General features: G+C 35.7%; 1 protein-coding gene across 4 annotated transcripts; it reads left to right on the top strand.

Annotated features, from left to right (window-relative positions):
• The first annotated feature begins 126 nt into the window (after positions 1-126).
• LOC119066548 (echinoderm microtubule-associated protein-like 2) lies at positions 127-27,175 on the top strand. Of its 4 annotated transcripts, XM_037169085.1 has the most exons (14): positions 128-895; positions 10,600-10,792; positions 20,748-20,978; positions 21,046-21,205; positions 21,355-21,528; positions 21,668-21,733; positions 24,478-24,783; positions 24,847-24,910; positions 24,971-25,174; positions 25,234-25,499; positions 25,564-26,200; positions 26,267-26,354; positions 26,424-26,650; positions 26,715-27,175. In XM_037169085.1, the coding sequence occupies exons 2-14, from the start codon at positions 10,681-10,683 to the stop codon at positions 26,838-26,840; spliced, it is 2,661 nt and encodes an 886-aa protein (XP_037024980.1). In that variant the 5' UTR covers positions 128-895; positions 10,600-10,680; the 3' UTR covers positions 26,841-27,175. The 4 variants fall into 4 exon arrangements, with proteins under 4 accessions (XP_037024979.1, XP_037024980.1, XP_037024981.1 ...); XM_037169084.1 differs by having other exon boundaries at positions 127-895; positions 24,847-25,174; XM_037169086.1 differs by lacking the exon at positions 21,668-21,733.
• Positions 27,176-27,514: the final 339 nt, after the last annotated feature.

A 27,514-nucleotide genomic window follows, 5' to 3' on the forward strand; every position in this document is an offset into this window, starting at 1 on the left:
CTGGTTAACAAACAAAAAAAAACTTAACAAAATTCAATAAAATACACACATTCGAGTGAATGTATGGGTGAAAATATCGAGGTACAAAACGAGAGAGCGAATAACTTGAAAACAAGTTTAGTGGTTTAGTCAAATAATCGCCGTGTGGAAGAGTGGTTTGCATGACATTTCACTCTGTTATCGCACAATTTTTTAACTATTTTTCATTAAGAGAAATAAAAAGTCACTCCGCTTGTGTAATGTTTGAATAACTGAAACGGTCGGTGATAATATCTTCTGCTCACGAAAAACAAGACTCGAAATGATTTGAAGTGTGTAAATAATTGCGTTTTGAAACGAAATTATTGTGTTCGGTTGCATGTGAAGCCTTAAAAGTGAAATGACATAAAAACAACAATAGGAATTCTATACCTAGAACGTCAACCATCATTCTCTGGAAGAGACCGAAGACACACGAAAAAAAAGTAACGTGAAAATAAAAGTAGTTTTGCACTTGGTATTTTAATGCACAGAAAATACATATATCATACAGTCGGCAGATGTTGATACAGTGACCTGTGTTATATGCATTCCTAACGGCCGTATCCAACGAAAATATATAAATGAAACCGGTTACGTTATTGTTTTGTTTATAAATGAATTGAGACTTCCGATATATAATAATATTATATCCACCGTATTAAACACTGACTGGCATATACCTCACCTGCATCGACAATGTTGACAAAATGTTTTCTGGTTGTATATGTTGTGTTAGACGGTATTCTAAATTGAATTGAACAATTTAGTGTTAAATCATCACAAACGGAAAAAGAGTCTTCGTGCTGTTCGTGCTGCAGTCAATAAATTTCAATTGATAAATTCAATTAATATTAAGGAATTAGAAGCTGTGTGGGTAAGAGATTATCGTATTATTCTCGAAAATTATATTTATTTTGATTTAAAAAGAAACATTCATGTAGGCAAATCAATGATTCGAATGTCGTTTAAGTGACCACACTTAAAGCGATAAATTTGTTAAATCTATTACTTCTTCTGTTTGAAATATTCCATTGTGTTCGATACAAGATCTTTTACTTCTTTTGTTATAAATTTAGATTTTCTATAAATGAGAATGGTGTTTGGGGCTACAATCGCTTATTTTTGTTGTCGTTGTCGATAACAGATGACTAGAAGTACGCAAAAGGTGTTTTCTTCCATTTTGGACGTAAAAACGACCAAAGCGATTTCGAGTTTTTTCTCCATATCTATCGAGACTCGAATAAATTAAAAAAGAGAGACAATTGTTCAAATCAGTCGCTATATGTTTGCCATTTCTCAAACGTTAGGGAATCATACCCAAAGATCGTTATTCGTTTCAGATTTTACAGTGTTGTATTACTGTAATTCTCAAGCTTAAGAGTAAGATTACACGGGAACCCAGTACAGGCATGGGTATTTAGTTACCGGGAATTTTTTTCGAACACAATTTGGATACCGGGAAATCGAGCCTTCACTAAACGAAGCAGAAATGTATGAACCGGGAAGTCAGTTTTATGTTCAGAGCCGGATTAACCCATGGGCGAAGTGGGCCCGGCCCAGGGCGCTGTCAACATAAGTCATGTACACATCAACGTCGATTTAAAAAAAATTCGCGCTCGCTTCGCTTGCGTCTGTACATTACATTCTTGTGGTAAATGTGAGCTACAAGAAATGCATATATACATCTAACTTGATATTTTTGAATAATACACGCACATCGACTAACCCAAGGCTGTTCGTATTTGGTTATTTAAAGCGTTTTTCCTGCTTTAGAAAAGTTGAACTTTGAGGCTTCTGGCTGAAGACACTATAAATAATTTTCAATAACCATTCCATTGCTTCATTTTCGTCAGCCGCCGGTGATAGTCGGATGATGGAAAGCTTTTAGCTCATGAGGAATTTTCGAAAATTTTGAAAATTCCTCATGAGCTGAAACCTGCTCATGATCGCCGGACAACGGGAGTTTGGAACAAATAAAGCAGCTGGAAAAGCTGCCGAACAAATCCGTTTCCGCCCATTGAAAATTGTTCATGGCATATATTCGCGATTTTTTTTGTCGAAATCCAAGGCCAATTACCTAAATTTCAAGATCTAACACTTTCAGAGTGAAGACAAAGGATCATTCTAGAGTGCCCTAAACTTCAATACTTTTGGGATCCCGAGTCCTAGATCCTTGAAATTGCTTCAACGCAGGTCGTTTTTTCCGAATCATGACCTTACCCAACGCACTGCTCCTAGCATGAACATAAGAAATATTTGGAGGCTGATGAAGTCACAGTAGGCACTGCGTTTCTTTCGTAAAGATAGGTGACTTGTTTTAGTTGTGTGAGTTCAAACACACAATACAATCAATCTTAAGCGGTAGCTCTCATCACAAAAGCCTCCAAATTCGACGTTTGTCAAAGTATTGTTCATGCTAGGAGCAGTGCGTTGCCTTACCAAGTAGAGTAAATCTCGCAATATAATGAAACTGTAACAGTAACACAAATATTGTGTCAAAAATTCACGTTTTTTTCTTGGTTTTTCCTCACAACGCGTTCATGTTCTAACGATCTTCCAAGGGAAGTGAAAAGTGAGAATAATGAGAGGACATTCGAGTGTAAATTGAAAGAACACCTGAATGAAACTATAGAATTGTGATGTAAATTTGAATTGTAGTGTTCATTTTTCAATGTCTGTGATTATGGAACTTTGTATTTGAAAATAGCTATTTGCTAAATAAATTTGTTTGATTTGATTTGTTCTTCAAGAAGAATTTCAAGAAAAAATTGTTTCGGATTCATTCTACAAACTTCAAACTTAAAATCCCGAAAAATACGAGCGAAACCTTTTTATAACTTTACTTGATTTTTGTTTGTGGGAAAGTTTTGCGAATTAATCACGAAAACTCTGGTTATATCATATATCTCTCATTCATATATGGTTATATGTTATCATAAGCTTGCCACCTCGCCTCGCTCGCCGTTTCTAACTACACATTACTTAGAAAATAATATTCTTGAGGAAATGTTGAAAACATTTTATTTGATTTGGTTGACAATGTAGGAAACAATTTCTTTAATAAATTTTTCATGCGGCGCTGCAAGGCTCGTTGCCCAGGGCGCCGTAAATGCTAATCCGGCCCTGTTTATGTTTTTTGTTACTAGAAAATTTTGACTCGGTTACCAGGTAGACATTATTTCCATGTCCGACACATCAACTATGTATCCGTTGAGCATGTTTTACTTAGTTTTAGAGTCAGTAATCCATAGTTTTGAAAGACCAGACTCACCTGTAACTGATGATTTTCTTCGGAATGTTCGTGCCCACACGCTCCTACTTTCATTCATTCAAAGAATCCCTCATTCGTCATGTTCCCTTGGATAATTTGTCAATGATTCGTTGTTAACATTGTCTGATATTTGCGAATTGAATTCTGAAAACCCCCTTTTATCTAAGAGACCACTGAATTTAGAGCTTCTTTTGAACCATTTAGGCGCCTTGTTTCCGGAGGTCAAAATGTTACCAAAAAATGTTTCAACCTCAGTGAATTAAATCTTGAACACTTCGCTTCCTCCAATCTCATCACAAGCAGCTAAATCAAATTAACCTCGATTAACCTTACAACGCGAGTTCCTCTGAAAAGCTTCTTATATCTGAATTCGTTTCGGTATTTTTAAAGTGAATTAAACCGCTCGAGACAATGTAGTATGTATTGCAGACGTCTGTTCGTACAACTTAAGAGGTTCCGAGCCTACGCTGAAATTGTAGCCTACATTTCTGCGTTTCGAAATTTTTGATCGCTGATATCTTTTTACGAGAGCCCTTTTTGAAAAATGTACGACCACATTTTCGAGTAAAAATATGTCAGCTTTGAATAAAAAATAAAATTGTCTGTGAAAGTTCCATGTGCTTTGAGAAAAGTGTACCCTTGATGCAAATTTGGGGCATCGGTACAGTTTTCTCAAAGCACATGGAACTTTCACAGACAATTTTATTTTTTATTCAAAGCTGACATATTTTTACTCGAAAATGTGGTCGTACATTTTTCAAAAAGGGCTCTCGTAAAAAGATATCAGCGATCAAAAATTTCGAAACGCAGAAATGTAGGCTACAATTTCAGCGTAGGCTCGGAACCTCTTAAAAACAGATTATCTACCTAACGTTGATCAGCTGCATAAGAAAGGCTTACTCAACCAAAATATGTTAAAAAATCTGTCGCTGAGTAACGTTTTAAAATTATTATTGAAAAACTTAATAAATTTGGTATTTTGAACTATGGCACAATACCAACTTTTAGGACATGTTTCTCCCCCTATAGTTTTTCCACAACATGTCCCTGTTCATTGAACATTGTTCAATGACTTTTATTTGAAGTTCACGCAACTTGTCATAGAGATAGTCTCGAAACTGAAACGAACATTTTAAAGAAAGTGTAGCATATGTTGTTGTTTATGCGCCATGTGTTTTCTCTAAAATAAATATTATCCATTCACATTTGCGCTCCATTGAATCATGATGTTTCGAGTGGTTTTATGCTACATGTACATTTATGTTTTGGACAGGTCGCAACCGAAAGGACATATAATTATTGCGATGAATGCGATCGAATAAAGTTTTTTTTATTTTTATTAATTTCTTTTTACCATTGAAACGTCGATTCGTGATTCCGATATGAAATGTTTTTAGAAAAGTTAGTAATATCAAACTCACATCAATTTATCACAGCGGAAAGCCAAAAACAAATTTCTTTCCAATATTCCATAATCAACTTTAAATTACCATAAACAAATACGGACGCTCAATAACCGATATTTTGTTAAGTGTAAGTAGGTAGATAATTGGAAAGGTGTGTCCAGTACACTCGAAATAATAAAATCGAACAACAAAAAATTAGCATTGGTTTACCATTTATGCAGAAACGAAAATACCAAAAATATTTATTGGTACGATTCATATGCGCACTTACGGTTTTAGAGTGTTCGTCCATATACAAAACAATAAAAAAAAATTGAAAACTTTGTTTTTCGCCGTTCGCATTATTTAGAAAAGACTTAAGCCGTAATTAATTATCGAAACATACTTAAGCAAACAGCCTTGCCAAAAATGTAAGACCAGCATGATTTATTTGATTTATTGACATTATTTTTTATATGGACATTCGGTGTTCGCATAGGTGCGATGGTATGTTTATGGTATACGATTTATTGATTAACAAATGAACTATTTAATATGTTACTCAAGCGACTTTTTCTTGTCCAATGTCCAGAAGCAAATATATCTGTTACGTAATCCCATTAGGCCAGTAGCTCTGACTACAGTTATTTTTTGCTTACATGCAAAACTTGCAGTGACTCTATTTTCTCTACATTGAACACATTACATCAATCTTCATTAAGTTGCGGTAGGTATTTTACACCGGTTCTCAGCGAATCGTGATTGCCAACTAATCAAATTTTACACACGACTGAGACTCGGACGTTCCCTGAAACTCAAGTAATATTTGGTCTTAATGTGAAACCAAATGTTTTGTAGGAACTTCCTTGATTTTACAATGAAAACTATAAATCGCCTTCCCATGATTACATCCAACCGAATGGTATTACCTCTCATGATCACGATCTGCCAACCAAATGTGTGACATTTCTGCACATTTCAAATGCATAAAAATGTCTGAAAACAGGTTCCCTGGCGATAGAACAGTGAAGGTCAAAATAGGTTTAAACTTTCGGTGTGTTATCAGTTGCACGACTGTTTCATATTTATCACTTTTGCGCACAAAATTTTTCCAAATTTCAAAGGTCATCCCGTTCCTTTAACGCAAAATTAAGTCAATGAAACTATAAATAAATATGATGAACAACATCGAATGCTCAGCAGTAACAGACACATTCTGATAGATAATTCATTAAACAAAAAGTTTCATTAACAATCATTTTTTCACTTGCGATACGAGATACATTATGACATTGAGTTGGTGTCGGTGTTATACTCTTATCAATTCCAATACCTTGCGAACGTAAAGCTAGAAATGTTTTTTTTTTTTTTTCTTTTTCGACTAAAAATTCTCTCCCATTTATATGGTGTTTTTGTCGGCTGATAGCCCAATTTCATTGCGTTAACACATACAACATGTCACATACTTTGCACTCGAAAGTATTGGTTGTGTGTGATTATCTCAGCCACACAAGGTCGATTGGTGATGGTGATATTAGTATTTTTTCGTAGAAGCAATATTGTCGGTGAAGCTAGTAAGATTAAAGAAATAAGGAACTGATTCACTATGGGCATTTAACGTCATCGCTGTGTTCAAATGATAAGATTAATCAATTTGTTGAACCGTTGTTGTAATAACTCAAAATAATTTGTTTTGTTTTGAATTCACTATTCGATGTGAGAATTTAACCTGTCCCTATTCATCTGTTATCGATAACGACGACAAAAAATAATGACAAGCTCTGGGTACATATAAGACTTTATTTGACACTGCTTTTCAACAAAAGTAGCCGATAGACTCAGTATTCTTGACAATCATTGGTAAGTTAGTTGATTAAAAGAAAACAAAATCGTGAATGAATGAGGTTCATTCAAGAAAACAAATGTTGCTTGCGTATCAAGCTGCTTATCTTTAGAACCATTGACATAATCGTTTCTACGACGGCACTTTAAATCTCTTTAAAATACATGTTTAAAAAAATTGAAGTACAAGATTTGAAATCGACCGATTAAAAATAATTTGATCGATGGAAGTAATAGACCCGATAAAAATACTTACTAATCATATGCTTTCCGTCTGTAACAGGTTAATAATTTTTTACTGAACACTTCTTTGCGACGCCCACTCGTGTCGTTCAGAGCATACAAAAACTAATTTATTCAAAAAAATTAGCAGAAAACTTTTTTAAACGTTTGTTCTAATGAGTCCAACATCCAAAAACCACTATGACAGGAAGCGTAATTGTTTCTCAAATATACTCTTCGTAGCAGATAACTATGTACGTAGTGACGCAAGTAACTTTAACGTCTGTCACTTGTTCAAACGGCATCAAACATTTGATCAAGGTCTTTTGCCGTGTCATTTTTTCAACGATAATTAAGTTTCTTATAACTGGAAAGAAGTCTTTTCATATCCGATGTATTCCGTCAGACATAAATAAGTATAGCTAGTATAATATCAAGTCTTCAAATCTTTTGTTACTACTACAGCACATCACTTCATTTAACTTGATTAAATATGCACTAAGGTCTGTCGTGGCCTTATATTGTGTTACCTCTCTCTTTTAATTAAATGCCAATTTGTCATAACCCGTACTACTAACGTGGTTTATCATATCCGTCATATCCTTAAGGTGTAACGTTTTGATGGTGTCGTATTTCATTACCAAACTACCTGAGAATTTGTATCGAGAAGTGATTTCATAATGATAATCTGATACAACGTGATTTCCATCTACAGAGACTATTTTTGAGAAAACATTTCCCCATCTTTTCTCAAAGTATTCCCGTGTTTTACCAAATTTTCAGATCTTATCCCTAATTTTCCCAATTTTCTTTTTTTGAAAAAGGTTGGAAAATATTAGAAAATTTGGGTAAAATACAGGAGACAATTTTCCCACAAATAAATCGTAGTTCACAAACCTAATCCTGTCTTTTTCTTTGATTTTGCGACTGCTATGAGTCCAGTGTAATCTTCCTGTAGTTCTATTCTAATAATAATCCGCTCCAAGCATTAAATCTCACATGTCCGACGTCAAAAAACCATCAAATAAACATGTTGGCACAAGAAGAAAGCATGAGCACAAGAAGAAAGCAAGCTCCTGTCTGTACGGAAAACAGGGAAATCCTAATCTAATACCATCAACCTCCAAGTGTTTTCTATATGTTAAAAGCGGTGCTATGTTTGTCTGATCTTATTTGAAACAATACCTGTTTGTTTCATACATACGAAAGAAGGTTTAATTGCTCGTTTTCTTAGATTTCTCGATTTGTAGATGAGAGATACTCTACCACTAGAGGAATTGCAACATTTTATTGGTCCTTTAATCTAAGTATTAAATTTGTAGTGAATGAAACTCTCTTTTCGTGGGGTTCCGACTGCTGTCTTTTGTCGTTTCCGTCGATGAAACATGATGACATAGCTATCTGCGAAAGGTAGTCAAGTAATTTACATGAAATTTTAGTTTACATCAAACTGTTACTCCGATGAATGTTCTTCTTTCTATTCTTCAATGTACGAACATGTTATAGAAGCTACCAAGCTACCAACAGAATGTTCAACAATGTGTAACACAACGAAAGTTTCAAGAGAATGAAACACAAATTCGGTTTGTTTTTATTGTCTTTTTTTTTGCTTCTCTTCAGTCACAACAGTATATTCGTTTGTTTAGTTTCCATTTGGAATGAGTTCATTCAACAGTATCGTTCTCAAAGTTGCACATTTTATTAGGCGAAAACAGTAAATGGGCGAACACCGAATTATCATCGTTTCGGTATTATTGTGGGCGTTCTTATTCAATAAAACGAATATTGACACTGCAGAAGAGTTTATCGAAATGAATTGACTATTAATACATACATGACCAAACCCCTAAAATATGATGACCTGACACGAAGAGTGAAACATGATTCCAATTAATTCTTTTGATTTCTGATTATAGGCAGCAAATTTAGGCAGGATTTCCATAATTTATGGCGTTAATTGGTTTTTCATTGTTTAATGTAGTACATCGACGTGTCAACGATAACACACTCGTACGGTGCGAATCTATTATTTTTGTTGAAAGCATATTATACTGACTGGTTCACTAACCGAATATTAGCTTTAAACGTGTGTGGCTCAGAAACAAATTATAGAGTTGTGCGGTCAATAATTTGATACGTGGTAAATGGACAAATAATTTGCGACCCAAATTGTGTGTGTTGTTGTTGTTGCAATTTTAATAACCAAAGTATTTAGATTTCTCCATGTCAATTATCTCAAAATAAATTGGCGAACTATTACGATGAATGATTCTGGCTTTTTGGTAAGTTTCCAAATGGGGATATTCATAAGTGACGTGCTATTTCACGGGGAGAAATCGTGGTCAGCGTGTTACGGCATAAATATGGCAAAACGTTGGAAGGATGTGAACAGGGACTGAAAAACTTTAGGACTTAGTTTCTGAATGACCCAAAATGAACCTTTAACATTGATGTGCTAAGCAAAGTTTTACGGTTCCTTTGCTGTTTTTGGTGGATTTTAGAAATTTATAAACGATCCAAAGAGTCAAAACGAAACTAATTGGTAACACTTTGGGTGAGATATAATAAAACTGTTTCTAAACCATTTACAAACGTCTAGCCAATCACCAAATTATCATTAAATCTGTTAGTTCTCCATTGTTCAAAGTATTTTTTGGTAAAAAAATCTTTTACTTCATTTGATTGAGCATACGGTTTGCTTTATAAGAGAACACTGGACGCGAGATAAACATTTATTTTCATCGTCATGTCGGTAACAAATGACTTGCATCAAGAAAAATATTTGTAACTTAACATCACAACAAGCACAGTTAATCTATAAATTGACTTGATATCTGACTTAAGTATTTTCGACAGGCCAAAAATCTATCACTTCATTTGGTTTAGGAAGTATTTTGCTATAATAAATACCTAAAAAACTGATTACTTATTTATGTCATCGTTTCGATAACAGATATGAAGCTGTTCGTACATTGTTGAAGCTTTTTAAGCGCCCCTTGCATGCAGTTTATTGAGCCTTTTGAAGTAGTTGCTAAGGAAGTTGCAAGAACCATTTTCCTTTTACAAATTTTGCAACTACTTTTGCAGCTTCTTCAGGCGTAGTAGTTGAAGTAGTTGCAAAAGTTGTTGCTGAAAACATTTTCCTTTTACGAATTTTGCAACTACTTCTGGCGGGGAGTTCTTGCCAAGCGAAATTATTTTGTCCATGCACCGCTCGAATTTCCAAATTCGTTTATTTATTCAACGAACGGACGGCATTATCATTTATTATCGCGTTATAGCGTTGTAATTAAACAATCACTTGATGATGGATGTGAATGTAAAAGTTAAACGAAAATCACAAACAAAGTTTCAACTCTTTCGTCTTTCATTTTCATCGATCGTTACCAAATTTTGGTTATTTCGCTCAGTAAATGTATCTAACAATAAAAGTAGCTTCGCCGGAAGTCGATTGTGTATCTATGTTTGTGTGTGTTTTGCTCATATTAGGTACGTTGCTATTTGAATTTGACTTCAAGCGTATAGCTAATCTCAAATTAAAAACAAAATTATTTTACGAAATCGGATTTTTTTACAGGAAATTTTAGGAAAAATTTAAGTTTTATTTTCCATTCAAAGAGGTGACTAAATGTGAAACTTACAAGTTAAATTCAATTAAGTTGTAAAGTTCAATTAAAGTTTTTACTGGTTGTGACGAATAATACGTTTCATGCAAACAAGGTTTCACCTCATGCATGTTCAACCTGTTACATTTCATACAATTCAATTCAATTCATGAATAAAAATAAAAATTTCTTTCCATTTTGATTTGAGGCTACCACTTTAATTCATATTGCAATAAAAATATTGTCATTTCAGCACATCAATTCAGCAAAAATTATGCCATAACGCTGTAAGTGTATACACCTCTGCCTTCAACAATACAAACGAATTGCAAAAATGAATGGATTTAAGTCAAACAGTCTTGGAGAAATTGAAGAGTGCTCAGAAAAACCCTCACTTCAAGACAATGGCAACATTTACACGGCAACGAGCAATGAATTTTTTACAGGTAAGGTGACAATGGGAAACTTTTAATTTTTCATCTGTGTGTTGTGGATTGGGAAGGAGGCCTTGAAATGAATTGGGTCAGTTGAATCCTCTCGCGGGAGATTTAGTTTTCGCGTCAGATTTTTTATCTGCTTGATTAAGAATACGTATCAAGGACTTCCTTTGCTGAATAAAGCACCGACTACGAAAAAGTGTTGTGTGAAACATATGACATCACATTAACCATTCCTTTCATGAATAGAGACATTGTAATATTTTAGCATGGTAGAGCTGCCTTGTGCAGTTTAGAACATTATTGCACGATCATCCGAATTCTCTAAGTTTTACAAATTCGATTAAAGTCTCCGTTCGTTGCTTTTGATACACATTAAACATCATCGCAATTCTATAATTCATTCCATATTTTAAATGGTCATCTACATCCGGAATAACAATAAAACCGCCGGCACCATATACGGCTGGTTCCACCAATATTTTTCGACTGAATATAATAGAATATCCACAATAAAATTGAAGAAAAAAAAAACATTTTTACGAGAGATGTGAAACCACCAACTAATTTTCGGATAAACAACACAAATAATTCGCTTGATAGCGGTCATGCTTTATTATGGTTTCATGTAGATTCGTCTTTCACACAATTTGCTGTGAGTTTTTTTTGTTCCTGTCTTCTTCTTCCAAAATGTTGTTATACATTGCGGCATCGTGAACAACTAAATATTTTTTGAATAAATATTGCTAGCCTTGAACCTCATCATGATAATTAAATTCACTAATACACAATTCATATTTTTATAATCCGTATAAATATTTAATATGACATTCGTACACGTTTTTATACATCGCAACACTCTTTTTTTTTAAATTCTGTAGCCGCATCTTCTCTCTCCGTAAGAGACAAAGTATAACTTGTTAATTGAAGTCGGAATACCAGTGTTTCAATTACATAATTCTATAAAATTTAGCTGTAAACGTTAGTCGCAAGAAACACTTTGTTTGTGTCATGAGTGACCTCATCAGACTCCTTGAATTTCATCGAACGTCGAAGTTGGGTGAGTTTTATCGATATGCAAATCGATTAATAAATTTACCTGTGCAAAATGGAAAAAATTTGTCGGACGTAGAAAACCGAGTTGATCGGAAAGTTAGTACAAAAAAAATGAATTTGTAGACAAAATTTTTGTATTTATGACCAAACAACAGACAACGCCGATGTGAGGCTCTTGTTTCTGATATATTCAACCTTTCACATTACAAATATATCAAAAACATAGTTATCTTTTACTTCTTTTGATCAAAGTACTTTCAACACGAATTATCGAAATCTACTACTTCATTTGTTTAAATTTGTGTAAATTTCATGAGGTAGATTTCATTGCCCTTTTTTGCCGACACTGTCCATATCCAATGGTCTAGTCAACGGTAAAGCTACATTTTACCAAACTAGATCTAGTTTCAACCGATCGTAGCATTATTTCGGAATCTTTTCGACTTATTTGACTCGTTTTATGAACACTGGCTTAAACATTTGAACATTTGAATGAAAACTGTTTCTCTCCGAAAATATGTTCTCTGCTTTATACAAATATTTTGACGACATCTGTGTCATCATTTGTTTGGTCTTAAGTATTTTGAGACATGTTTATGTCACTTAAAAATTCTACATGTTCCAACCTCTATACAAACAACAATGTTATCATGAATAAAATTAACTGGAAAGCTGGTGTATTGTATACAAGAAAAAAACAAGGCATCAGAACAGTCGGAGCGTTTGCTGCGACTTAGCCCCGTACGATCCGTAATCCTATTTCGTCCGTAACCATAATACGTCCGTAGCCGTAATACGCCCGGAACCCTAATACGTCTACAACCCTCTAATGCGTCTGTTACCAAAATGCAAGTCAAGTTGGGCATGGTCAAATTTACTGAAACTGTTCATTTTTAAAATTGCGCATAGCACAATTACGAAAGCCCGTACGAAGTACCTCTCAAATAAAACAAACAATTTACGACATTATTTTATAAACCCAAATTTTTTTGCCAACTTTCCATTGGGTATTCAATTACCTCTCTAATAAAACAAAAACTAGCAAAATCGGTTGAGATTTACTCGATTTATGTGCAAAAAGCACTTAGGGCCGAGTAGCGGCCTTAGTCCAAGGGCGCAAATTTGAAACTTTTTTTGCCATCATTCTATTCGGCATTCAATTATCTCTCAAATGAAACAAAAACTAGCAAAATCGGATGAGATTTACTCGATTTATGTGTAAAAAACACTTAGGGCCGAGTAACGACCAAGGGCCCAAATTTGAAACTTTTTTCGCCACGTTCTTTTCGGTATTCAATTACCTTCCATAAAAAACTAAATCTGGCAAAATCGGATGAGATTTACTCGATTTATGTGGAAAAAACACTTAGGGCCGAGTAACGACCTTTGAGCCCTCCCAACAAGCTCGCGTTGCATCCTACACAAAAACAATGTTCAGCAACTTTGTTCTACTCGTCAATACCTTTCATTTGATATATCACAAGCAGCTATTACGTGCGTATTTCGGTAGATATCGTCGAAAGACTGAAAAACGCCTATAGGGCCCTAGCTCTGGAAGGGCCGACCCTACCATGCCCATTTTCGAACTTGACCTTACTTTTGTCGATACCAATCGGGAAAAAAAAGAATTTTGAAAAAAGGTTGTGATTTGCTCAAGCTAGAGTGGTCACGGACGGACGGACGGACGGACGGACATTTTTTTTATTGCGGATTCGTCATCTATGAACATAACCAAAAGCTTTGCCCTTACTGTCTGCTTCCAATTCGACGTGTTACAAACGGCATATTAATCTTATAAGCCCCCAGTACTTCGTACGGGGCTAAAAACGAATAATGTCAGTTTTTGAAAGCATTACCCCATATAGACAAGTTAACATTTCAGGGTGAGTCCATCGACGAGGAATTTTTACACTCGGAGGAAGTATTGAAGGTGCATCTGTTCGTACTTTTGTATCAGACTCATTGGGTTATGTTCTTTAGTGGTTGTACAACTGCACATCGATCCGGTCAATTCTCTGCCGTTTCCTTTTCGGGTAGGAATTACTTTTCAATTTCTATTTCAACAATTGATATTGTTTGAAATACCATGATTAGCTCCAAAATTCAGACAGAGAAAATGGTTTACTGGAAAGCACTTTACAAATATCGAACGTCGATACAGCGACTCCAACGAAGAAGGGGTACTGACGATCTTAATATAATAATTCCCTTGACTGTAAGTCAGTGATTAGAAAACGTTAAATGTAACAATTTTCTGCTGATTTTTAACACGATAACTTGAGTAAATCACAACGGATTTTCAAAAACCTTTTTTTATTCGATGAAGTATTGTAATACTCAGGTCAAGTTTGAAAGTGGGTGGTATCGGTTCAACCATCTGGGAGAAGTTCTCGAAAGAAGCCTTTTCTGCTCTTTCTTAACACAACAACTAGAGTAATTCTCAACCGATTTAAAAAAACATAGCTAACGCCGACCCGTACGAAACACCTATTCGTATCAAAAGCCTTTATTGTGAAACTCTTCATTTCTTTTACTTCATTCTCTACTGAAAAGCTATTCGCCCTTTAAAATCACTTACATTATCTTTCTTTGCCTTGTTAGCATATACAAATAAATTGCCGGAGGCAATATAGACAGCCCCGTACGAAGTCAACTTTCATAAATTCCTATTTAAACAGCTATATACCGCTATTTCCTATAAATAAACATTTCACAGAAGAATATGCTATTATATAGCTCTATATGCCTGTATATAGCTCAATATAGGTGAATATAGATGTCCATATATGGAATCCCTGAAACCCCTCACACTTAACACATTATTTCCATGTTAACAGAAACACTCTAAGTACCATTTTTCCCAATATATATCACTTTTATTAAAATCCAATATGGCCACCGGCAGCCATTTTGTTAGGAGACCGGAAATTTTACCGACGTTTTACATTCGTTAATACCTTTCAAACAAAAAAAAATTCAAAGCTAAAACAGACGAAATATGTTGAAATGTGGCCGACCTACAAGCAAAAACTGTTTGCCGCCCTGTGCCTGTTTCACACCAAGGGGTCTAACTCACGAGTCGGTCATCCGATTTCCATAAACTTTTTTTTTGTCGATCGGTATTGTAAATACCTTTTATTTGACGTATCACTTACAAGTTTAACGTTTAAATGTCCGGAGATATCTTCGAAGAACCTTAAAGCACTTATTGGGCCACAGCTCGGGAAGGGTCGATCCAAAATCACTCATCTTCGAACTTAGCCTGTCTTTTGACATTACCAAACGGGAAAAAAAAGAATTTTCGAAATCGGATGCGTTTTACTCAAGTTATCGTGCAGACGGACAGACGGACAGACGGACATTTTTTTTTCACTGATTTGGCATCTCTAGACAACCACAATAGGTTTCCCCTTACTCAGGGAGTCCAATTCGACGTGTTACAAACGTATGCGTAAACGCATAAGACCCCAGTACTTCGTACGGGTCTAAAAATGTTTGGTGGAGAATGGAATTAATTCCTGAGGTTAGGTTCTAAGATAGATTATGTTGCTAACAGAATTTTTGTATCTATTTCAATAGTATTTTTCTTGTTATGTGACTTTGCCGAATAAATAGAACAAAAATTAACGAGTGTGAAGTTTGTGGCCAGAGCGAAGCGAGGTCCGCAAATCACACGAGTTTAAGTTTCATTAGTGTATAGACAACGGTTCGAAGATTTTCAATGAAACTAACCAGAATTAAATCTTCAATGAGAGAATTATTAGACCGTTCTAGTAGTTCTTCTTCTAAATATGTTTTTGTGAGTAATTCTCAATAGAAGCCTATTCTACTCTTGGTTACCACGATAACTGGAGTAATGTCAACGGATTGGTTCAACAATCTGGGAGTAGTTCTCAAAAGAAGCCTTTCCAAATCTTTGTTAAAACGATCTGGAGTCTTGTTATTTGATTTTGCATTGTAAACAAAACCGAATAAACAGAACCAAAATTAATGAATCAATTCACACGAGTTCAAATTTTGTTTACTCAATTTTTTACCAAACATTTTATATTACACAAAATTACATTTCATTGAAATAAATCAATAAATCATTGTCAATAAAAATACTATTGAGAAGCTCAGACAAACAGTCAATGGATCTGACCCACCCAACAAATGGGACCTAGTTTTTAAAATGCAAAAGAAACCAACAGTCTTTTTAGTGTTAAAAGCTCTGTCTATCTTCATGATTTTCCACAATTTTCCTTAATTTTCAAATTTTTCAATTTTCGTGAATTTTCCAATTTTCGTGAATTTTCCAATTCTCCTAAATTTTCTCAAAATCAAAAAAACTAGTGGAAAACCTTCAAATTCTCTGGATTTTCTAGATTTTCAAAAAAAATCGATTTTCATGATTTCCTCGCAAATCTTTCTCAGATGTAGGCACTGCTCAAAAATATGGACACTGGAAATCTATCTAATTTTCATTCGATAAAAATCTACAAAACCTTGCTTTCCACATCAATGTCATACATATTTTTAGGAACAACGGCGATGTTCTTTCCTTGCGAATACATTCATTTCATTTCAAATGCTACCGCTTTCCTTTATCCTTCACCGAAATAAAAACGGAAAACAGTGTAATCAATAACTGTTTGAAAAGCACATGCGCCGAAAATGTCTCATTAGATCGAACACAATAAAGTAAAATAAGCTTTTTTCTAACACACCACCACCGGATGAAAGTTCACATAATAGAAATGTGATTTTAATTGGCAACAACAATCATTTTGTTGGCCTTTATAAGAGCAGTGATACAATTTCCAAATGCAAAGCAAAAAATATCAACGTCAACAAATTTTACCTCACATAAATCGGCTATTCGTTCAGTAAAGTGTCGCTAAATCATCGAAGTTAAAGTACAACTGTTTATTCATCGGCTGTGTTCCTTTATTATTGCAAAAGTTTTGAGAGAAATTCTTTCAATAAACGAAAATCGTTGACGATTACCAATAATACGTTACAACGACTGCAAACCGTTTTCAATTCGAAAGTGTCCTTGTTCTGCGTTATGTTTGCAAAAATCTATTTTGCTATAATTGAATGGTTGAAAACAAAAATCAATCGCATTATGGATACACGTTGACTGTCCTCCATAACCTACCCCAACATTTAAAAACATATGTGTGCTGTTACAAAGAAGTGAAGTGTATTTTTACATCGGTACATACGGTCGTTATACACTCTAGTCGTTTAAATTAATAATTTACGATGTTTGGTTTTCTACTGACGACTCTGTGCCGATGAATTTTTAATTTTTTTACATTTTCATGCCATTATTCCGAGACTCGGTGCTATTAGTTTTTCCTTTTTGAGTAAACAATTAGTGTAATTAAGTTATGGAAGTAATTAAAGATGACGATACCATGGCTGGTGTATACAATGCCTGGAGTGAGTATAATGTATAATTCTGCACATTCTGTTCAAATATCTACTAAAAATAATTTCCATTTTCTCTCTAAATGGATTTTTTGTGTACTGGTGTCACAATTTTGTTTATTACATCAACTCCACGTTTATGTTATTCAGTCACACTAAGAATAAGTATACAGGAACACCACCCACGGATTAGAAAATAATATAAAATCCATTTCATTTCTGTGTACAAAAGGAAATTACATACTTGCCGTTCCCGGTATTTAAATTGCGCTTTCTTCTAGCATAAAGTAAAAATCGATCCTTTATTTATGTGTACAGGTACACATAATAATAGGGAGCGCTTCTTCCGACAAAAAGTTTTAATCTACACGATTTTAGCATAATTTTAATTTGATTTCAATCGAAGGTACGGCAGATACACTGAAAATGGCGAGTGAGTGTACCGTCATATTATTAGGTTATTTTAGGCCAGAGAGTATAGCTTTGAAATTTCTATACCTTCGTTTCATGGCGTGTTTAACTAGCTGCTTGTAATCGTAATTATCAATCTTTTAAGAAATGGCAAGCGTATCGCAAATATAATCTTTTAATCTATTACTTCTTTTGTTGGAAACATCATGCGGTGTTTGATGCAAAATCTTCTACTTCATTTGTTTCAACATTCACTTTGCTATAAAAAATCACATTCCGTGGGCTATCGTTTATTTTTATTGATGCTGCCGACAACAGATGATTATATCCGTCTGTGAAAGGGTCGAATGGCTTTATCAAGTATAAGTAGTACTAGACAGGGTTACATATGCAATTTTGCATCTCTTTCAATCAACACACGTGAAACATAATAAAATGAGACAAAAATTGCTGTTGCCTGTGTTTCAAAATTGAAAGCACGTATAGTGTATTTGCACGAATACATGCGACAATGGGCAACTGTATAGGAGTATGCGGTCATTTCCCACGTCGTTTAGGAAAAACGTTGTTACTGACTTGTGCTAAAACAGTATTTTTCGTACCAAGACAGGAAATGACGAGCGAAGCGAGTAAGGAAAATTAGGACGTGTGCTGAAAAAATCCATTTCCTGTCGAGGTACGAACAACGTTTTGTGCATCGGACAACTGAAATAGACAAAACACATCAATTTACTTGAAAACATACACACTTCACATTCACCATATTAAATATTCGTATAGTCATAGAAAAATTCATGTAATTCTTTTCCCGCACTATAAACTGACATTTCTTAATGAAAAATCATGGCAAAATAGGTCGTATTTCAGTTGTCGGATGCACAAAGATTTTTTTTTAAAGCGAAATCGATTCTAGAACTCGCCTTCGGCTCGTAAGCCATTTAGCATACGTTACCAAAATAAATAAAAAATTTAGCAAATGAGCCGGAGGCAACGATATTATCGTCCGAGCGACGATAATATCGTATTTGACGACAATATTATCGTTTTCCGGACGATAATATCGTTTTCTGTAACAATATCATCGTCCGTGCAACGATATTATCGCTCATAAAACGATATTATCGTCCGAGCGACGATAATATCATATTAGACGACAATATTATCGTTTTCCGGACGATAATATCGTTTTCTGTAACAATATTATCATCCGTGCAACAATATTATCGCACATGAAACGATATTATCGTCCGAGCGACGATAATATCGTATTAGACGACAATAATATCGTTTTCCGGACGATAATATCGTTTTCTGAAACAATAATATCGTCCTAGCAACGATATTATCGTCCATGAAACGATATTATCGCCGCTGCAACTAAGGCTCGGAACAGGTCAGGTTCAGGTCAGGTCAGGTCAGTAGAAAAAAAACCTGAGGGAATCAGGTCAGGTTCAGGTAATTTCCAAACCTGACCTGACCTGAACCTGAAATAATATGAAAAATACCTGATCTGACCTGATCTGACCTGAATTTGATAAAAGAATAAATTGAATATTATGGGAGTTTTCAGCTTAGATTTGGAGATTTGGATTTTTGGAGTGAATACCAAACGAACTAATTAGCCAATGTATTATTATGGTTTTCTTAGCGATTTATTGAATAAATAAGTTGAACATTTTAAACGGTAGAAATCATAAACATAATAAACAATAATTCATTTTTTTCGTTCGAGGAACAAAATTTAAGGTTTGTACCACGATTTAACGCACATAGCTGCGTGAATAGTTTTGTGTGTGAGAGAGCATCTGGTGGGAGTAATAACGTCAACAGCTCCAGAGAAGTCTAGGGAGGAAAAGAGGGAAATGTTCCAGAATGGGCCTTTCAGTAGTCCAAAACATTAATGTCCTTGTTCTCCAAGGGCAATTTACATGACACTTGTCAGAACAAAACAATGAAATATTGAGGCATATCATTTGACTGTAAAAATTAATCAAAAATTAGGTGGGATGTATTGTAGTAATGGTGTAATGCCTTTTAAAATTACCCTAAATCAACATCAGGCTTGTGCTCAAAGTAGCCTTCATTGCTTCACTGTTTTTCAAAATGTTTTTTTTTCGTTTTTAATTTATAAATACTTAGCAGAATAGAACTTTCTTATAATTTCGCAATAATTTATAAGATTATCAGAAATGTAAAAAAATAAAAAAAAACTCAGGTCAGGTCAGGTTTTTTCAGGTCAGGTCGAAACAGGTTGAAGATGACTTCAGGTCAGGTCAGGTAATTAAATTTCAGGTCAGGTCAGGTTAACAGATATTTCAGGTCAGGTTTCAGGTTGACCTGACCTGTTCCGAGCCTTAGCTGCAACGATAATACACTCGGAGATTTTTCCCGTCACCAATTTAGTACCGTTTTTGACTGTATCTCCTTAAGCCTGAGATATCTTCTTACTACGAGCTTTCGCAAAAAAAGTGGTTACAATCGCTCTATGAAAATTATAAAAGCTTTCACAAACAAAGACCGCAAAAACTAAAAAAAAATTAATTTTATGATGGAAACCTCGGAGACATTACAGTACTCCGCCTCATCTTTATTAATTTACTAAAATACCAACCGACAAAAGTTCCAAAGGGAAATTGCATTTTAGACATAATGCAAAAACATTAAAATTATAATAGATGTGGAACATGCATGGGTTCAGGAGGTATTTCAGCTGAAAAAGTTGATAGTCGGTTCGGACTTTTAAAGTTAATCAAGGAATGTTTTAAGTGCTTCCTGTTGTTGGGTCGTTACGGGAAAATGTTGAACATTTTAAAGTGCCACGGAATTTCGTTGCACATTTATAGTTTTTAGTCGGATATCGAGAGTTTTATTGAAGCGGTTAGTGAATTCCTTAAACATAAGCGACGTACATAATCACGTTACATTGTCATAGAATTTTAGTTTCAATAAACAGAACAGTTACTTCTTCTCTGTTTAAATAAAAAAGCTTAAAGCTGGAATGACTGAATCAGTACTTTTCAAGACGATGCTTAAACCTTCATTCGCCTCTGCTAATTGTTCTAACTTTGTTCAATTCCAGATGAAATGCTTCAATCGGAAAACAGTGGACTCGCAGGTCGGGTTCAGGATCTGGAACGGAAAGTGTTAACACAGCAAGACGAAATCGTGTGCCTCAGATCCACATTGGCCGATGTCCTACGAAGATTAAATCTGATCGAAGGCAATATCGATAGAGGATCAGCGAATCTACATGGTGGTCGTAGTGCACCGAATACGCCTTCAAGGACATCCACACCTAGTTTTAATAGAGGTACCAAATTGCGAGAATTCGGTCTGCATTGCATGCCATTTCAAAGTGTCAATTGTTCTTCCATCAGTTACTTCACAAAGCCCTACGCTAAATAGTTCTTCGTCCACAATAAGCAATAGTACAACAAGTGATTGGAAATTACGAAAGCCTGCACCAAGAGCAACAAATAGCCCAGCTGATTTACAACAAAGACGATCCACTCCGATCGGTCAGGGTTTATCACAAAGGTTAATTGAACATGACGTTAGTCTATGTTGTTCATTAATGAAAGCTAAGCCTTGGAAGCATTCGAAAATCGTTTCCAACGTTTAACTTTCATACAATAAGCAACGCAACCTTAGAACATCAAAATTTAAATTGTAAATTGTCTCTAAAGTCGATCTAAGTCAATTCATCATTCGAATGGATCCTTGCACTCTGATTCACCGAGTAGTAGCTCTGTATCACCAGCACCATCCCCATCACCTCGTCCAACGTCCGCACATGCAAGTTTGCAAAAAAAGTGGAGTTCGACGTCTGATTTTTCAGTGCAGTCATCTCTACAAGGAAGGTAATTTCAGTGCAAAAATGCACGAAAATATTAAAATCAACGACGAATGATGTTGTTTTTCACTTGTTGATTTCTAATGCATGGTTTTCATTTTGATTTTGATTTTATTTTATTTTATTTGTCGATGTTGTGGCCGTAGATTGTCGACAAAGTCAATGCTTAACCTGAATACGAAATCCATTATCGGTCATGTCTTGAAGCATGGGTATGTTGTTTAATTTATGCATTTTTATTTTTATTATTTTAAGTATTTTTCTCTGAAAAATCATTTTGAAATATGAATCTGGCGAAAATGGGACGTCGTTGAATCGAACGCTTGACAAATCTGAATTTTCTCAGACATTTCTCTAACGCGAAAATTTTTCACGGCTGAAATTATTTTAAGAGAATAACTCGATCGTAAGACAAATTACGAGATGTTTGTGAAAGCATTTCATCAACTGTAATTTTTGAATCTGCTACTTCCTTTGATTTGAGCAATTTTCAGAAATGAAATCTTTTACTTCAGTAGCTTCAACATTACATTTGGTATAAAAAGTGAACACTAACTGGAGCTCATCGTTATTACTTTGGTTGGCATTGTCGATAACAGATGACAAATAGTCAACCAGCAGTAGTGGACAAGAACTCAGCCAAGTAGTCATCTGATTGCACTTGTAGTTATATGTGACTGCCACAAATTCTCCCAGTTGAGACGCATGCTTCTGGGCGGTTATCATGCGACAACCGTCTGAAGTGTTAGCACTAGGACCTGTTATACTTGACAGGTTTCTGGTAAGAACAGAGCGGTGCGCATGATTTACATAGTGACAGGGAAAGGAAACAAAGGAACACAGTAGCTGTGTTAGGTGACTGGGTCTACCCGATCGTCCCAAACTGATATATCTAATCTATCATAGCTTGGGGAAGCGTCGCCATTGACGGTCCTGTTTCGGAAAAGGTCACAACCAAAGATAATCACAACCATTTGTTGTAAAGCACTCGGATACTCTCTGTGCAAAATATACCATCTCATTGAATTGTTTATTTATGATCCAATACGAACATGAAACGTGTTGACGAGCAGTCGTAATTACTGCACAATTTTTTTCACCAACACTCTCTCTGTGTATATAGCGAAAACCGTTCGTGTGAGAAATACACAATAATATTTCAGCGATCCGGTGGTTTATCTTTTTGTATTTGAAAACAGCGAAAAAAAAAGTTTAATGAGTCACATTCAGTACATACGTAAACGTTTGTGGTTCTCTGTCGGTGTCGTTAGATTCTGGGTTCTGACCAATCGCATTTTAGTTTTTATCGAATTTTTGTTTTCTATTTGAAAATCTGTTTAAATACGGAAAAATCGCATTCCATCGATTACTCATTAAATAAAATGATTTTGTCGATATAAATTGAATTGTGCGTAATCGATCGATATGTTGAAACGGTTTTGATGTGAAATATAAGTTTTGTGTTTCGTTTTTTTTTTTGTAATTAAAAACACATTTTAGTTGAATGCATTTATGCCGAAAACGAAACCAGAGAATAATTACTTGAGACTCGTTGAGACATAATACAAAATTGTTGATTTTATCCATTTCATCCATATAAAGACTCGGTGTTAAAACGTTCCATTGCACAACTTACTGAAGCGGCTACATTATGGCAAGGTCAATAAATTCATTTTAATTTTTAATGTTTGGTTTGTATGGAACTATACAACGCTGAGCAGCATATTGTACATAATATGTATACCTGCATACCAGCCACAGAGATATAGCACAAATTCGCATGAATGTACAATTTTGCGAGAAAAAAATAAATGAAAATTTTGCTTTATGATGTAAGACCAAACGGTCCAAATGTATCGAAACGGAGTGATGATTTTTCAAGTTTATGCGAGAAGATAAAGCGAAAACCGTTTTTCTTTCGCAACAAACAATTGAATCGGAACATTACATCAATTTCTGAATAAAATGGCACGGTTTTGTTTAGAACAATCGGCCACAATTCGGTTCAATAGATTTCCTCAATCGATTTTTATGAAACGGTTGCATGAATGTATCAACTCTATAGTGTTCGAGTCATATGATTAGATTGTATTTAACTTGACTCATATGACTTATTATTCCTCTTCGCAAACATTTTGAACGGATGGTGGTGACGCTCATTTTATTTATCATCATGCACAAAAAAGTTAGAGTGTTTCCCGAACTTCTGTGCTGATAAAAGCAACAGCCAAACATTTTCAGTTCAATTTGCTTTAGTGACACCGTTCGTTTGAATGAATATTTCAGCATTTTGGGCTCTCTAGACTAAATATCTCGTAGACCTTTTTCTTGCGTGCTTCCATTTCCCTACATTTCCTCTTTGTTCCACGCACACGAGAACTATTCAATTTACGAGAGAATTCATTCATCAAATTCAATCGTATCAAGGTCGTAACATCTTTCTTATTGAAATTGAATTAATTTTCAAATGGTTTCTCATCATTATGTAACTTGCTTATAAGGCAACATCAGTGTAAGTGGGAAGACAATTAATTGAAAGAGAGAAAATTCTACCGACTTTGTTATATCTAAGACGTTGTAAGACATTGAGTGTATTTTTGAACTCACAGAAGTGTTGCCGAAATTTTGCAAAAATGTCGGGTCCGCAACCAAGATCTCAAAGGTAAAAGTGGAGGGACAAATCTCGTTTGTTCTTAGTTCAAGCTCCCTCATTTACCCGGTTTGTTTAAAATCTTAGATCAAATGTCCGTTAGTACCGCCATCGAGTAAAGCAAAACATGCAATTTCGCAATATGTTCCGAACCGAGACATATTTCATCAACCAAAATTTTTACACCAAATTTGCGTTACTTACCGAATTTTATGTTGTTTTTCTGTACAAAACCCAACCATTGTTCGCTCGTATAACTCAAGTATTAACGCACAAAAAAAAACCATCTAACATTTGTCTTACCAGCACACATACCTGTTCCTTCAATGAAGATGATGGCTCAATGAAATTCTATCTACGTGGGCGACCAATTGTTTTGCATGCACCTACGGACGTTAGAGATTCATTTGAAATAGCAAAAGTACAGCCGGCACCAAGTAAAAAACTGAAACTCGATTGGGTGTACGGCTATCGAGGACGAGATTGCCGATCGAATTTATATCAATTGCCGACCGGTGAAATGGCCTATTTCGTTGCAGCCGTTGTAGTGCTGTACAATGTTGACGAACAATCTCAGAGACATTATGTGGGTCATACCGATGATATAAAGAGGTGAGATAGCTGAGTGACTGGTTGATGTTTGATAAATTGGTAATTGTTGTGCGTTGCTTTCAGTTTATCAGTGCATCCCAATAAGCTTTTGGTAGCGACTGGTCAAGCTGCTGGCAAAGAAGCAAGCGTGAGTTTTAACTTGATTCAACTAACGCAGTCCAGCACTAACAATGACTCCTATTTACAGCCCCACATTAGATTATGGAATTCTGTGTCCTTAGCTACAGTTGCGATTATTGGTAACGGTGAATTCAGTGGTCCAGTCAATGCATTATCGTTTAGTCGAGCTGATGGCGGTGTTCTACTGGCTGCCATCGAAGATTCACCGGACAAAATTATATCGGTTTGGGAAATTCGTGGGGATCGTGGTCAGAGGATTACTGAAACTCGAGTAAGGAGTCGATTGCTGAGTGCTAATTTCCAACATTTTTAACCCGATGTTTATTCCAGTGCTCAGTGGACACAATCGTTTGTGTTGAATTCCATCCGCTTGATCGCAACCAGTTAGTCACTGCTGGTAAAAATCATCTGGCGTTTTGGACGCTGGATCAGAATGGAACATTGTACAAACGAATGGGTGTGTTTGAAGGGCGCGAGAAACCGAAATACGTCACATGCATAGCGTTCACGCAGAGTGGAGATGTCATTTCCGGCGATTCCAATGGTAATGTCATTGTATGGGGTCGAGGAACGAACATCATCACACGATTCTTCAAGTAAGTTGATGGTAATTGAGCTTCAAAGATGTCAGACGCATCTAAAAGCTGCATTACCTTTCAGGAAGGTCCATGACGGCTCAATATTCAGCTTATGTGCGCTGAAAGATGGACGCTTAGCTTCCGGAGGTGGTAAAGACGGACGCATAGTCCTATTCGATGTTGACATGAATCCGACTAGCGTCGAAATGGAAGTCGAGCCACATTTTGGCGCTGTTCGAGTTATTGCTGAGGGCAAAGGTTCTCAGTTCCTGATTGGTACAACAAGAAATTGCATAATGACGGGATCATTCGATTTGGGACTGTCGCCCGTTATCATGGGTCACACGGACGAAGTGTGGGGACTGGCCGTACATCCGAATCTACCACAATTCGTGACTGGTGGACGCGATAGATTGTTGCAATTGTGGGACTCGTTGTCACATTCCGTTGTCTGGAGCAAGGATATCGGCGAACAGATTCAATCGTGCGCATTTTCCACTGACGGTGAATTGGTTGCTGTTGGAACGGTTTTGGGTAAATGGATGGTCTTTGATACGCTAACCCGGGAACTCTTGGCTCAGTACATGGATGGTCAGGAGCCAATTCAGACTATTAAATTCTCGCCGGATGGTAATTTACTGGCCATTGGTTCCAGAGACAATTTCATTTACATCTATCAAGTGGGATCGAAACGATTGTCAAAGATCGGAAGGTGTTCGGTGAGTTTGGCATAGAGTTTTCGCCAAGAAAAATTTGTTAAACAAAAACTTTCAATGTTCTACCAGGGCCACTCAAGCTTTGTCACTCATCTGGACTGGTCCGAGGACAGCCATCAATTGAGAAGCAACTCTGGGGACTATGAAGTTCTATATTGTAAGTGTCTCACATGCAACAAACCGTAGGTCTATGACTCCATCAACAAACATTTTCTATTCCTTCCAGGGAATGCCGAACTATGTCGACAAATCACAAGTCCTACAACGCTACGAGACGTTAAATGGGCATCGCAAACGTGCAGCATTTCATTCCAAACGGTCGGCGTGTGGCCAGAGAACGCTGACGGTTCCGATGTCAATTCCGTCGGTCGAAGTTCAGACGGAAGTCTTCTTGTGTCAGGCGATGATTGGGGTAAAATTAAACTGTACGCGTACCCAACATCGCAGCCAAAGGTATGGACAGTATCATCTTCTCACGCTGTTCCAAGTCTAATTTTTCTTTTCCGTTAAATTTCAGTCATTAGCTCATACATACGGTGGTCACAGCAGTCATGTAACCGGCGTTGAATTTATGCAAGATGATGCTCGTATCATAAGTATCGGCGGTAATGATACCAGTGTCATGCAATGGACCGTATGCTAGTTCAGTTGCCACGTAGAAAAGTCAATAATTTAATCCAATTTAAAAATCTTTTTCTTTTTCAAATTTTAATTTCTGTGTAAAATATTGTCAACGAGAGAGAGAGAGAAAGAGTAGATTCTTCACATTAATATTTTAGCAGCAAAATTACAACTAACAAAAATTCTCAATCGAAAATTAATTAGCACCCAGACAATACAACTTTATTGTTTAACGTTTAGAACTGCTAAAACGAATTTTTAAATTTTGCATTTTTAACAACACAAAAGGAAAATTAACTTAAATTCAGTTGTTTAAGTCAACGTTTATTTAATTAAAAAAAAATGTTTCATCAAAAATGGTATAAATGTCGAGTGTTTCATTATGTCGATTCAAAGTCATTTCTTGAACAAACTGTTGGGATCCCTTTGTATGACTGGCTTCTTCGAAAAACTCTCTTCACACCCCAGACGGAGATTTTTTCACCACTTAAATCACTGCGTCCTAGGCAAATCTCTCAGAAGTTCGTGTGTGAGGTGGTGGCACTGACTCAATGACCTCTCGCCTACGAATGAACATCTAATCGTCCCTTCTATGATTAGATAACGGAACGGTCGTGTGTGAAGTAACCCACGGATTTCCTTTTTTCGTGCAAATAGTTGGTACTGTTATTTTTGGCTGATAGCTAACTTCCTGCG

This window comes from Bradysia coprophila, chromosome IV (genome assembly GCF_014529535.1).
Source record: "Bradysia coprophila strain Holo2 chromosome IV, BU_Bcop_v1, whole genome shotgun sequence".
In the NCBI taxonomy this organism is placed as follows: Eukaryota; Metazoa; Arthropoda; class Insecta; order Diptera; family Sciaridae; genus Bradysia; species Bradysia coprophila.